Source organism: Mandrillus leucophaeus, unplaced genomic scaffold, assembly GCF_000951045.1.
Source record: "Mandrillus leucophaeus isolate KB7577 unplaced genomic scaffold, Mleu.le_1.0 Scaffold389, whole genome shotgun sequence".
Lineage (NCBI taxonomy): Eukaryota > Metazoa > Chordata > Mammalia > Primates > Cercopithecidae > Mandrillus > Mandrillus leucophaeus.
This window is the reverse complement of record NW_012104131.1, coordinates 4899591-4915016: the sequence shown is the minus strand read 5'-3', so window position 1 is coordinate 4915016 and position 15426 is coordinate 4899591. Positions and strand designations below refer to the sequence as shown.

At 33.6% G+C, this 15426-nt stretch overlaps 1 protein-coding gene across 2 annotated transcripts in view; it reads right to left on the bottom strand.

Moving 5' to 3' along the window:
* Nucleotides 1–15426, bottom strand: part of KCNH7 (potassium channel, voltage gated eag related subfamily H, member 7) — a 458375-nt gene that overhangs the window by 148281 nt on the left and 294668 nt on the right. For both annotated transcript variants that reach the window (XM_011991002.1, XM_011991003.1), the window contains exon 3: nt 12301–12453. In XM_011991002.1, coding sequence (XP_011846392.1) covers nt 12301–12453 — 153 coding nt within the window. The remainder of the gene's footprint in view (nt 1–12300; nt 12454–15426) is intronic.

Genomic DNA, 15426 nt, shown 5'->3' with positions numbered 1-15426 from the left:
GAAATTGGCTTTACTAAACTTTTCCAATTTGAGACGACCTCATCAATCTGCTGCTATTATTCTCTCCCTCTCCCTCTTTCTTTCTCTCTCTCCCCACTTCTTTCCTGTGTGAATTGATTCTCATCTATTACAGTTTGGAAGTAAACTATTACACCCATTTTTGACTTCAAGCAATTCTTCTAATTTAAGACTACATTTAGGGATATTAGAAACAATAATTTTCTTGTGGAAAAACAAAAAAAAAATCTGCAGAATTCTCCATCTATTTTCAATCATTGATTTTTCTCACAACACAATGGCAAGTTTCCAATCATTTCCTTCATTCAATTTTTCATCATTTCTATAAATTCTTAGAACCTTGATTATGTCATATTTTTACTGCAAAAACCCAATTAAATATAATCAGAAGCAGTTTATTCCTGCTTGGTTCCGCTAGGTTGAAGTATGGACTGAAAAGTAGAGAGAAACTTAAGTTCAAGTAGTCAAGCAAATTAGAGACCATGGTGAAACAGGAGAGGATCTGTGTGGGGAGTAAAGTGAGGTTTGTTGTAAAGGCCATAAGCAGAGATCTGTCCCCTCACAAAGGGTTGGGGTGGTGGGAGGGTATCTTAAATTGGATTCCTGAGAGTAGATTGTGAAAAGGCTTATTGAGGGAGTACTCTCATGTCTATTATGTTATGTCTATTAAAAAGGCAGGATTAAGAAGAGAAAGTTAAACTGCTTTTTCATATGCAGCTAAAGCTTCGGCCAATCCTCCTGGAGCTCAAATGCAGGGATATGCCCTTCAGAGTTCTGCCAAATTGAAGTCAGAGTACCTGGCCTTTGCTTCCCTGTATCTACCAGTCACTGGTTAAAGCCACACCATGGGAAAGGCCATAATGCTGGGTAAGGTAGTTTCCTGCCTTAGGGAGGGGTAGCAGTGTATCTGGAACAGCTGATATTTCCAGCAGCTGGGCTGTCTCAGCCCTAAGGAAGATGTCTGGGCTTAGGGCCACAGCGTCCAGTAGAGAGAGAGAAATGTAGCCATCTTTTGGCCTGAAAAAATATGATCTGAATTAAGCCTACAGTCACCTATTATCACACAAAATAAGGATGTGTGAATTGGTATCTGTGTACCTTTCTAATGTCAGAGTACTTACAAGCCTGACATTAAATCTGAAGCCTTAAAATCAGTGTGAGAATTTTCTCCAACCACACAACCCTGGATTTGCAGAGAAACACGACTTTAACTCCTGAATCAGAGAGAGAAGAAAATCAAATTTGGTGGGATAAACAGAGATAATGACTAACATAGCTGCCTTTTTCTTTTTTGGAAGAAAATTTTCATAGAGGGATCCTGCAAGGACATGAGTCTCTCCTACTCCTACATATGTAGGAAGGTATATAACATTGCCTATGAGCTGGTAGAACAACTCAGAATATTGTCAAAGAAGGATGTAGATAGCAGCTAGACTGGGAAAGATTATCATTCAATGTGAACTCAATTTTAGCCAAGTGGCTACCCTGATTAGTGGGTGACAAATGTTCCACTGTAGCCAGAGCAGGCCTAGTGTCAGCGATAACAAAAGATCACCAGAGAGTCTACTGACCTAATCAACTTGAAGCTAGATACAAGGTTCTCTAAAGGAGCAGATCAGATCGGTAATGCCATGAAAGGCTAAGAATCCTGTGACATTTCCTAGGGTATTAGATACCAGAGAAAAAAGCAAGATCTTACAGTGAGCAGTAAGGATGAGGTCTAATTGGAATCTGTAAGTTATGTGAGTTAAAGGCAGTAAGTGGAGGTTGGAGGAGTCAGTGCTGTAGCAAGGCATGAGAACAATTACAGGAGCTGCAGCAGCAACAGAGCACTCCCGTAAACATGTTCACAAATGTTGATGATATCTGAGGGACACTGCTTGTGATCTGGCTGGGTCATCACGAGAGCAAAGAAGCAAGAAACATGAATTTGGATAAGGGGGATAGGGCAGAAGACAGGACAAAGTGGTGGACTGCTTTCAGCCTCTTAGGGTTAAAATCTCTCCATGAGAGGGAATTGGGAATGAAAGCAAACACAGCAGCATAATATACACCTAATTCAGTTTCTATGCGCTTAAAATAACAGCTTAGTAAATCAATGCATGCAATACCCATACTTTCTTTTTGATAGATCCCTTCCATTTGTAAATGTCAAATTAAAAATCCATTCAAGTCCTGTGAAAGTGATAACGTCTTAACCAAAATTGAGCATGGATGATCATATAGTCATCACATAAACAGATACTCTCTTGATGGACTTTTCCAAACACAAATGGTACAGACACCAGTTACCCAAATGCTGTATGAATAGGGACTGCCCCTGATTGGGTGTTGCTAGGTAACAAAATTTTCCAAATTATACTCACATGGGGGCTCTCTGATGTGGATATACCAATTTGGGCATTCATGAACATCCATTGTTAATGAGGAAATAATGTATTTTTTTCAACTACCAGCAATTTTCTTGACCTTAGAAACAGACACTTTGTTCAAATCCCGGGGGTTGGGAAAGGCACATGACATAAAATTTATTGCAACTATGACTAAACTTTCCTCAGATTTGTTTTTTGCAACCATGTCATGTTTCCTTTTTCATCAAATTTAATCTTTAAAAAGAGGAAACTTCAAAATACAGGAGAATAGTAAACATTAGTTACAGTGTAAAACCTTTAATTAAATTCATCTGAATAACAGATTGTTTCTATAGTAATGCTTACTGAATGGGAAACTCTATATTACTATTGCAGCTCTTCATCTTCAAATTAAAGAATGACTTTCAGCTCCAGTGGAGAATAGTAAAAACACTGTAAAAGCACTTTTATAAACCAGCTCTATGGAAAATTTCTTTGTTCCTTAGCTTGAGGTCTAAAAACTGAGATACAAATTTGAGGGAGTAATGTAGCTATTGAGGCAAATGTGTATTTTATGTGTCAATTATCCAGAGTATTGAGTCCAAAGCGTATGAATAAAATTTTAGTGGCTTAAATTAGCTAGATAATTGCCTAAATTATCAATTATATTTTGTGTGGATAGGTTTAGCTTCAGTTGAAGCTTTTAGAATAATTCAGAATTTTAGCAAGCGTACAAGTAAAATTATCTTTGATTTGGAAAGTGTAATTTTAATCTTTTCAAAAATAATGGATGTCCTTAGTACTTTAATAAGATTAAATGAAAAAGTACACTTTAAAAAAATACTTCAGAAATTTCAGGGTTTTTTTTTTTTACATCTATTTTCACTTAAAATTATTTTTATAGTTCTATCTAAACATTCATTAACCTAGACCATGGTTTTCAAACTTTCTTGGGCATCAGAGTGACTTGAAGTGTTTGTTAAAACACAGCTTGGTGAATTTCTGAGTTTCTGAATCAGTTGTTCTGGTGTAGGGTCCAAGAACTTGCATTTCAAACACATTGCAAGGTGACGTTGATGGTCTCACACTTGAAGAACCACTGATAGGTAATCTGAGTAATGCCCATTCAGTAGGAAAAAAGTAGCTTAATTATTAAATGAAAAAAATAACTTTTTATGTCTTCTACAAATATGTACTGGATACTTACTATTTGCAAAATATTAAGTCTATATGAAAGAAAATAAAATGTCCCTGCTATGAAGTAGAGCTGTAGGGTTATGGGCCACTTCGAATAAGAAAAGATGTTCTCCAGTTTTCCAGTCTTCACTTCTCTCTCTATTTTTTTACTCCTGGCCTTCTTCATTCATGTTACTTGTTTACTAAGCAAACAGATGTGACCAATGTGGTAGTGGAGACAGGTATGAGGTATTATGATGTCACAGGGGCAGGAACATGTGGACCCATGTGGGCGAATTAAGCATCTGCCACAGATGAAGAGTCCTTTGGAATAGGTATGCTAGAAGGAGGAAAGCATTTTAGTAGAGGGGACACCACATGATACAAATTAGGTGGCATAAAGTGAATGGTAGTTTCAAGGAATCCCCATTAAAATATGGGATGTGATGGGAAATTAGACTGAAGAAGTATCAGAAGCTATATCATGATAGATTGATTGTATTATGCATGCACAGGGCTTTGGAGTCTTATATTTTAGGCAATAGAGGACAATTGTAAAAGACATAGACAGTAGAGGATTATGATGTGATGTACAGCAATATAACATGTAATCCTGAAGAAAAGAAGCTTAAAGCAGGAATACCAATTATGAGACTATTATATCAGTCCAAGAAACATGTGTTGAGGGTCTGAGTAGGACAATTATAGCGGGCTATGTGAGAGAGATAGTTAAGAGATGTGTTTCATAGACTTTGGCTAACCTTTGGTTGGGAGAATAGAGGATTAGATAGAAGGAGAAGTTTAGTATCATGCCCAGGTTTCTGGCTTGGGAGCTTTAGATAATGACTCTATTCATAATTTATGAAAAGGAACAGTTTTTTGTTGGGATGAAATGGATGGTAGCTGAGGATGGAAAGGCAGTTCTTAGCTTGAAATGGTAAATCGCCCAGAAATACTAAAATCTAAATGATATGTCTAGTGGGATATATGAGGTTGTAAGTAAGGCTAAAGAAAGATAATGAGCTGGAGATACTGATTTGTGAGAAGGTCTTTATCCTGTAAGTAAAGGATGAGGTTGCCCAAGCAGGGTATATAGAGATGACTAAGAAGGAAGGAATATTAAAAGCAGCTCCCAGGGGAGAAACAAACAGCTTTTAAGAGTAGAGTAAGAGAAACAAGCAAATGATACTGAAATAGCTGTTACAGACGTGGAAAGACTCAAGGGAATGTGGTGACGTGGAATGTAAAAGAAGGGAATCCAACTTAAGTACCACTTTTTGTTTAATTTAGGTTCCCCCAATCCCTTCAAGAAATGTTTAGAAAATTTAAAAGTGTGCATGTATCTGTGTGTGAATCAGAGTATGATACTAGATTAATGCTACAGAAGACATATGAAATTCAAATGTAGTTTTCAATAATTTAAAATGAAACAAAAATAATTTATCTAAAACAGTAAAAGTGAAAACCTCTTATACTTGATGACAGTTAACTCGCGCATTAATCACATAAACAAGAACGCATAATTTGTTTCTCCTCCATTTTTCACAAGTATTCTACATCATCAAATATTACAGCTGAAAAGATGAGAGCACACTTTCCCATTACTATTGGCTCCTTTAAATGTGGCCCTTTATTCTTGGTAGGGAATGCACAATTTTCTCTTTCACTCTGTATTATTTCCATTTATTAGATTGCAAACTTTTTACAGAAGACTTCGGTGAGAAAGTGTTCAATTTCATCTTTTATTTGGTATTTATATCTATTGTGTAGCAATTAATTGGCTCAAATTATTCAGTACTTATCAAAATTTGATAAGATTTATCAACATAACACTTTCTTCTGTATTTGCTTCATTTCAGGGGACAGAAGTCATCTAATTGTGGCTAATTCCATGTCTTCTACAGATAATAAGTTTATGAAAAATTAGGTCTTCTCAGAGAAAACTGCTCACTTTTTTTGTGTAGAGTTCCTAGTTCTGAAACTAGGTATTTGTACGAGAAATGATCCACCACTTAATTCAATATAAAATAAGTCTCTCAGTTTTCAGAACATATGGAGCCCAATGTATCATAATGCCTTTTTATAATCCAAATTTTCTACTGTGTATTTACCTCCTTTTCTTTTACTTAATCTTCATAATTTAATACCTCCTTTTTTTTGAAGCTATGCTTCTTGTGTAGTCATGTCACATCTTTTCCTTTATTTTGCCTCTATTTCAATAGAGGTATTTAAATTTTCAGAAAGTCACATCTTCCCAAACACACAACAACCTTTTTCTTATTACTCTCACTGAAATCCTACCACTCTGAGACACGCACGTGCACACACACACGCACACACACAATTACAAACACTTTGGTGAGAGAGTAAGCATTGGTTAAAGGGAAATGCCAGTTTAAAATTTGCCTTTGTGAATACCACTGTATACTTCTTTGTAACCACATTTTTATTTAAGATCATTTCAAGTGATACAGAAGCTGGTAGTTACAGTGTAGGTTTTGAAGTAATAATATTACAATTTTGAAGGTAAGACGTGTCTGCTAAAATATGTGCATCAGATTTTTTTATTCTTTATTTTTTTTAAAGTGGCTATCACTGGGGAACAACAGTGTTTGAAATAGCCAATATCATTATTTTACACTGGTAGTAACATTATACTTCAAAGAAAAAATATCAGCAGGGGTTTGGCAAAGATGAGAAAAAATATGAAGTAGAAATTGGATAGTATCAGAAGGTACAAAGCATAATTTGTCTCTCTCTAACTTTTCTGCTTGATTTAACAATCCATTCTTCAAACACTGACACCAAGTAAAAGGAAATCTAGGTCATATAATGACGGAAGGGTGTAATCAAAACCAATATACAGGTGGTAAATAATGGGCCTTTGTAATGCTCTGGAATAATTTTATCTACATATTTGTACTCTCTCCAATGATTCCCTGTATGAGTGACGGCTAACGCATAGGGAAACCGCTTAGGTTCACAAAATAAGAAGCAGAATCTCTACTGCATTTGTTACAACTTGTACATAAGACTTTATTTTAATCACAATATAAAGTTGCATAAATTGTGTGTGATATCCCAGAGGCTACTGTAAAGACTATCTTCCATTTAGGAAATCAAGGTTTCAATTCTCCATTTACATTTCAGTTTTAAATAGACACATTATCTTTTTTAAAAGTCCCCTTCTCTGCCATGTTGCTGATGTACCCTCCTTTTTTCACTTCCATCCAATTTGATGGACCATGAAATACAACTATTCTGTGGGAAAATATAAGAATTTGAGAAGACAGTGAAGAAACTAAACTAGGTATCCACCATCTAAACAAATTACATTATTGGTATTCATGACAGAAATAGAGGTTGACATTAGAAGCGTACTCCCAGGAATCATTCATTAATGATTGCATTTGTTCGTGGAAAGTATAAGAAAATCAAAACAGTCATCAACTTTGGGATCAAGACTTTGGCGGTAAGAATAGTATTTTACGGTAGCTCAATTTTTTTCTAAATATGTCATCTGGAAGACTGATGAATTAGTAATTCTGATAGAGTTTTCTCCAAGTGTAATACTGTTCAGGGTAAAACATTTAGAATACTAGAATCACATTACATTAATATATTTGTGCCAATATTGCTTTAAAAGAATATTGTACTGTCATTTAGACATACACAAGGAAGAAATTGCTATTATGAAAAATTATCAGCTGAGGTATGTTTGATTTGGTATTATACTTAGGTTTACAAAATAGGCTTTTGGGACCATGTTTTTCATTATACGCATATTTTTCTATCTTAATTTATACACAGCGTAACAATTTCCTTTCTCAAATATTAAAGTTTTGTGATAAGGCTTCCAGCTTCCCATAGATAATGACAGATACCTAAATTACCAAATCCTCATGGACCCCGATATAAACCTTTGAGATTTAATAAAGGAGGAGTCAAATAAAAGTACCCATAAACCACGCCTATGGAGTAACTAGAGAAAGACAACTTACAGACTTTTATTTACACGTAGGTGGGGGATTTGCTAATACCAGCAAAACTGGCTCAGAAGAGCACACTGCAATAGAGAGTCAAGGTGAAACTAAATGAAGAAAAGAGGAGTACAGAAGTCTCCCTGGAGTGAGGGAACACTTATTAAACAGAGTTCACCTTCAGCAGAAGAGGGCCTCACACTGAGTATGAAATCTCAAGATCAGATCTGTAACATGAGCACCAGTTCCGGGAGAGACAATAGAAGGGGCTTAAAAAGTGCACAAGACCCGGATGCCCGAGTCACTTACAATGGACAGTCAAGCAGGTTGGCATCAGACTGCTTGTCAGCAACAGTTGATGTAAGAAAAGAATGAAACAATATCTACCAGAGTCAGAAGGCATAGAATATGGACCAAATACTATGTCATATCTACCTAGGCTCTCCTTCAAATGTCAAAGTGATACAAAAACATGTTAAACACGAGAGAACTCTGAAAATATTTTACCCCCACACGTTTCCCAAAGGGGATATACTTCATCTAAGAAGCTGTGTTTGGGGAATCTCTGACAAAACGACAGTCATGAATACATTTCACTAGAAATTTGAGGCCAAAAGAAATGTAAGAAGTATATACACATTACCTACTTGACAAGCTAGAAATACCATATCCCAACAAAATGGGAGGCAGAGGAGAAGAAAATAGACAAGCTCACTGAGGGCCTTCCTGGTAACAGATGAGAGTCAAGTGATGTTGTTTTAAACTGACACACTGAATGGCAGGAGACTAAGGATACTCAGGAGCACAAAGATGAGCCTTAAGAAATAGAATATTTTTGATGAAAACTGGATGGTGGGAAGAAGAAGAAAAGGATTATAAGCTATTACGTTGGTGCAAAAGTAATTGCGGTTTTTGCCATAATAATTTTATTTTTGCTCAAAGTAGGGAACCAAAATATACTGACTGAGGAAAAGAGGAAAGAGTTAAGGAGAATATATAACATTTTCTTATAAAGATAACTATTGGAAAACAATATAAATTTTCCCAAATACCAAAAAATCACCAAAACCAGAATAAAACCACAACAAAAACCAGTTTTTAAAAGGGCAAAGAAAAGATAACATAATGAAATACTTCAAGAGAGTATATTTAACAAAGAATATGTTAGTACCAAGAAAACAAACATATCAATTGCGTCAATAAATGTAAATACCTATTGTAGTTATAATCATTTAAAGTATGAGTTTTATTTTCTTATAAGCAATAAAGAAAAGCTTCACACTGCATAAAAACCGCACACTGTATAAAAAAGACACAACCAAAACAAAGGGAAATGACTAAAAGATGACTTTAAAATACAGCAAGGAAATGGAAAAAAGAAAAGACTCAAGTGTCATGATTTAAGATACAGTAGAATTTAGGTGGAACATTAGTAAACAAAAAATAAGATACTTTGTAATGCTAAATGCTAATTTATACTAATAACGTAAGATATGTGGCTATCTATGAAATAAACAAGAGCAGCAATATTCATAAAACAGAAATTGCAAGAGATAGAATGACAAATACCAAGAAATATTCTAACAGTAGAAGACTTTAATACACTTTCTTAAATCCAAGACATATCTGGAGGACAGGAAATAAGTAAGGATATAGAAGACAGCATAATAATAAGGCAGAGTTTTATAAAGTAGATATCAACTTTTGTAGCTTGATATTCTGCAATATCACTTTCTTTTCATATTCACGTGACATAATCATGAAAATTGATCAAATAATAAACAACGGGCAAATTTTAGACAATTACAAAAAGAGAAATAATACAAACAGGATTTTATGACTGTAAGACAATGAAACCAGAAGTTTTTAACAAAAAATAATACTTTAAAAATACTTTTCCGACTGGAAAACTAAAAACTATCTATATTAAACAACTCAAGTTAAAACCTAGGAAAACAAAAGTTGCATTTTTTCTAGGAAAAATAATATTACATTTCTAAATTTGTGGAGTATAGCTTACACAGTCTTAGATAAAAATATATAGCCTAAAATCATATGCCAAAAACTGACAGAGTGAAAATAAATCAATGTAATAAAAAAGAGGCAACAAAGTAAGCTGATAAAAACTGATTTAAGAAACATAAAAGCAAAATTTTGTGAGTTTGAAAACTAATAGAATTTAAAAACCAATAAAAAATTAGGTCTTTGGGGAAAAAGCTACTGACTAATCAATTTTAAATGGAAGAAACAATAATAAAATAAATGAGAAATTTCAAGAAAAAAAAACTATAGGAACAGAGGATTTTAAAAAATCATAAAATACTACCTTGCATAATTCTATTAAAACAAAATTTACATATTTACATGAAGTAATTTCTAGGGAAATAATGTCTAGCAAAACTGAACCTAGTTAAGATTGATAATTTGAGTAGACCATTATTAAAGAAGAAAAATAAATTTGTCAAGGAGCTACTTCACAAACAAGTACCACAAATAAGTACCTCAATGACTTTACAGGGGAGTCACACCGAACTTTTAAAGTCTAGATAATCCTTAAACTATTTAAATGCTTCAATAGCATGCAAAAAGGGGAAGAAACTCGCAATTATTTTTTGAAGGAATTATAATATTGATACCAACACCTTAGAAAATTGCACATATGCAGGCAAAAATTATAGATCACTCTCCCTATTGGATATTGACACAAATTGAAAAATTGAGTTAAGAAAACCCAACAATGTATTACAAAATGAAATATAACATGTCCAAATGTGACTTCTTCCAGGGATGCAAGAATGGTTTATATCAGTAACTTCATTTATAAAATGTATTAAAAAATAAGGAAAAAAATAATACACTCATTTCCACAGAGGCTAAAAAAGGCATTATACAAATTTCAGCACCCATTCTTAAAAAATTTAAGTCAGTGGAAACTTTCTTAAAATAATAAAGCACACACAACTCAATTCACATGTCATTATTTCAATTAATGAGGAATGTTTGAATTAAAGGCATTCGCACAACAACCAGAGCCAGGCGTAGTGTTCACTGTTGATTTCTTTTTAATGATACCTTGGAGGTAATAGCCAGCACATTTTAACAAGAGAAAACTATGGGATGTACAAGAATTGGAAAGGAAATATAAAACAATTTATATTTTATGTGATAGAATATTTGAAAAATTCATAAAAGTCAAAGTATAAGTCACTGTAAAGTAAGAATTAACTAAGATAGTTGGATGTAAATTTAATGTATTCAGAAAGAAAAGTTACTTTTATAAGAAAATACAATGGGGAAAAAAAGTCCCATTTTTAATAGCAGCAACAACAAAAGTTAAATGCCAAAGAGCAAAGTAAACAAGTGAGGAAAATTTTAAGAAATTCCTGAAACACACAAAAATTAGACTTAGAAAATAAAAATACGTACTATATATTTTTGAATAGAATGACAATATTACAGAGACATCAGTTATCTTCAAGTTAACTTATACAATTAATGTGAATCCAATAAAAATATTAAATATTTCTTCTAGCTGTAGAAAATTTTTTTCTAAAGTTCACGTGGAAAATTAATCAAAAAATAACCTCAACCTTCTGAAAATTAATATCAAATAATAAGGAATCATGCTATATTAGTTATTTATTGTATATATAAACTGTATGATTCTGAGGGATAGATAAACCAACAGAACAGAATAGAAAATCCAGGAGTAGATTCAAGCACATATGGAAGTTTAGTGTATAATAAAGGTGGCATCTTTAATTACTGTTGAACAGATAGACTTTTTAATAAATAATGTTAGAACAATGAATGAGCCATTGAGAAAAAGATAAATTAACTGTATACCCTGCACTATACACCAAAATAAGCTTACAATGCATCAGAGATCCTAAAAAATGAAATCATACAAGTTCCGGGGAAAGGAAGTGATTTATTTAGAACCTTGGAGTGGTTAAAGCTTTTCTAATTATGTCTCAAAAATTCAGATGCAACAAAGGAAAGAGTTATAAATTTAGACACATTACCAAAAATCCCTTTAAATAAAAATTATGAAAAAGATAAAAGACACACTATTTTCTAGGTAAGCTATTTGCAGCTTACTTTACAAATTGACAAGATAGAGAAAAAAACAACCAAAATGTATAAAAGAAATGAACAGTTGATAAAGAAATATCCTTTGTGCTTAAATATATGAACCTTACTCATAGAATAAATATAAACTAAAGCGAATTGAGGTGCTAGTTCTCACTTATGATGATGACAATTGTTGAGAAAACTGATTCTGACTCTCTTTGTCGGCATAGTTTTGGGGGAAAATGCTAATTCATGGCTGCTGGTAATGTAAAATGGTTTAAAGCATGTAGAGGAGAATTTGACAGTACCTGAAAAGATTATATATGCATCACCCTTGACCCAGGAACCCCACTTAAAGGACCCTGAAGATACATTTGTCCAATAATATACACATGAATATACATAAGCAGAATTTATTCTGGCATTATTTGTAATAGACAAAGTCTGAAAACAACCTAAATGTCCATCAGGTGTCAGGGGACTGGTTAAATACATTATATTATATCCAAGTTAAATGGCTTCCAGAGCAGCCAATAAATTCTGGAAGGCAAAAGGTAACATGAGCTAATGGCTTACTCATGTAAAATTATTTTACTTCAAATATAAAGATATTTTGAGAACCAAACTGATATGAAGACTGTTAAAGTGACTACAGTAGCAGAATTATCAACAGCATTGAGTACACATTGCCTTTTACTTACGGTTTACAGTTTTGATTGGTAATATTGGGTTTACCCTCTCTGGGGTGGCAGCATTTTCATCCGTCACATATTCAAAATTAATGATGAACATCATAGCCACGCCCTCTTGGTTTTTCACTGGAATTATGTGAGTGTTACAAATAAAAGTGGACCCTAAGGAGATTAAAAATGAATGTTAGTTAAAAATATGCCTTCGTTTTGAACTATCAAGTAACATTAAAATTGAAATACACTCCTAAGGAAATTTGTATCTTAAATGATCCCTGATATTAAAAAATAATTTGATCTTTTTTACTTCGTATTTTATTGCATACCATATTCATTTAAAATATATATGTTTTTCCAGAAAAACATTATAAATAAATTCAGTTACTACATTGTGGAAAAACAGAAATATCAAATTCTATTTGCTTTCACACCCATCCCTCTAATAGTTAATTTTTAAAAAGATATATTCTTTAACTTTCTAGAAATAATTCTTATCATTTTCTTATAAATTTTGATTAAATCTGAATCTCTATAAAATATAGCTGTATAAAAAATGAAAGTAACTCATGTCATCTTGATTTTAACAATTTTGTGCTTTTCTAATTTATTAGACATAAAATAGTAAATTATTGACTCTACCTTATATACAGTAATTCTTATATTATCTTATATTACAGTATATAAGATATACTTAATACTATCTTACATTACAGTAATTCTTTTCTGTGCAAAATTCACAGCGTCTAAATTGCAATGGTTTTGTCTGTTTTTTATTCTGTTAGAAAATAAGAACAAAATTTTGTCTATATTATTGCGTTAGTAATCTTCTTCATGAGATGATATTCTTCAAGATGATATTCTTCTAAAAGCAAAATTACAGGGCTAGTAAGATACATTTCATTAGAATTATCTGGAAATGAAATAAACAAAGGTATGACTCAGTTTGCAATCAACCACCACCATCCATCTTCCAACAGAAACCTACAGGTCCAAGATACAGAGCATGTATTTGAAAAGCAGACTTCTTTTAAATCAGCTGACTGCTGACTGACTCCTTGCAGCTAACTTCTAAAATTCCTCAAAGCAGTTTCGTCACACTTTTACCCTATGACTATGCTCTTTAGTCAGGGTAATGGAAATTTCACAGGCTTGAAATTTGTTTCAGTTCCAGCTATTTAAGTTACAAATAAAGTGTTTTTAAAATGCCAAAACTTCAGAAAGTGTTCTTAAGCATTTACAAGCTTGTCCAACCCGGTGGCCTGCGGGCTACATGTGACCCAGGACGGCTTTGAATGTGGTCCGACACAAAGTTGTAAACTTTCTTAAAACGTTGAGTTTATTTTATTTATTTATTTTAGCTCATCAGCTATCGTTACCATTAGTGTATTTTACGTATGGCCCAAGACAATTCTTCTTCTTCCAATGTGGCCCAGGGAAACCAAAAGATCGGAACCCCCTGATTTAGGAAATGCATCCATTTTGACTGCTGTTGTTTTTCACAACTAACTCTGCCACCTTGAATCTTGTGGAGAATGATGGTTCAATGTAGAGGCGGGGGCAGGTTGAGAGCAAGATTAGTCTGGCATGAAACATCAGAGAGAAATGTGAGCAAGTGCCAGGACCCCTGGAGGCTGGCGATAGGGGCCGGGCAAACAGCTGAAGGATGTTTTTGGGAGCCCTAACATCTGCAAAGGCCAGTAGACGCGAGTATTCCCAAATGGTGACCTATGTAAGCTCTAATAAAGTCAGCATAAGAAAACTCCTTTCTTCTTATCCTGCATCTTGGCTCCTGCTGCTAGAGCTGAGAACAAAAGCTATTATGGATATTGCTATAGATCGAGGACTTCAGAGGGAAGGGATTTTGAGGGTAAGCCTGTAGATCTAACAATTATTTGTAAAAATGTTTCTATGGGTAAATATGTTCTAATTTCCAAGGAATTGATCGACAAATATACTTTTAGAAGGACTCTTTGTAAGTTAGGAATGCCTATGTGCTCCTTATAATTCAGATGTGCTAGTTATAATACAAATGTGGACAGCTTCCCAAATTTGAAATGTGGATAACTTTATTTATAACTAATTTCATATTTTCTATAAATGTGGCAATGGCTTTACAGATGTTGGAAAATATGCCTTAGGAACGGCAAGCTGCACCTTCAGTCTTCAGCTTCTTCAGCTATGTCTCCAATTCATTTAATAAAATAGTTAGCTAGAGCACTTGTCATAGTTTCCATGGTAACAAACGGGATGACTTTAGTAAACAGAAAATAAGCAATTTAAGACTGTTCTAATAGAACTAAAAATAGAAGTGCTTCAGGCCAGGCATCACAGTACACACTGGTTAAACAGTCTGAGGAGATGCTAGAAATAGTCATTATGTACTTTCCTAATGAACCAAAATACATATTGATTTTACCATTTAAAATGACATTTCCTGGATCATTTAGAATATCATTGTGAATTCGCACATTTGTTATTTAAGCAGTTTCAAATTTTCCAACACTTGGGGTGTACCGTTGACTATAAAAAACATTAAAAAAATGCTTGAGAAATCAGGAAATAAAATATGTGGGGATAGGGATCTAATAGGTTTGTAATAGAGCAATTTTGCTTTTGGTAATATGGGACAAAATCATGTTTTTCAATACAAGTGTTTGTAAATGTACTGACTAGTCCTAAAAATCATAAAATTATAGTGCTTCGTATAAAAGTTCAGCTATCTGCATTGGCTCTAAAGCATATTAAATAAATGTAATTAATCTGGGATTTACTGCCCACTATCATTGTTTCCTGTACATTCCTATTAAGCAATATATTTCCTCTAAAGTCAACTGAAAACTCACATTCACATGCTTTTCTGTTTTAGTTTGGGGATTTAATATCTCCATCAATCTTGCATAGCCTCCTGGAAGGCAGACAATGAAAGGAGATACATGGAATTTAGAGGAAGAGAAGAATAGAATACATTTTATAGAACAAAAATATTTAGCTTGGATGATTCTACAAACTCCAACTAAGTTCTGTCAAGATACTACTTTGGTCAGGTGACATTGCCCTAAGAAGTCATCACTCTGTGCTCCTAAATATTTCTCTTGAATGTAACATTGGGAACAAGAGCAATGGAAACCTAATCCAGCA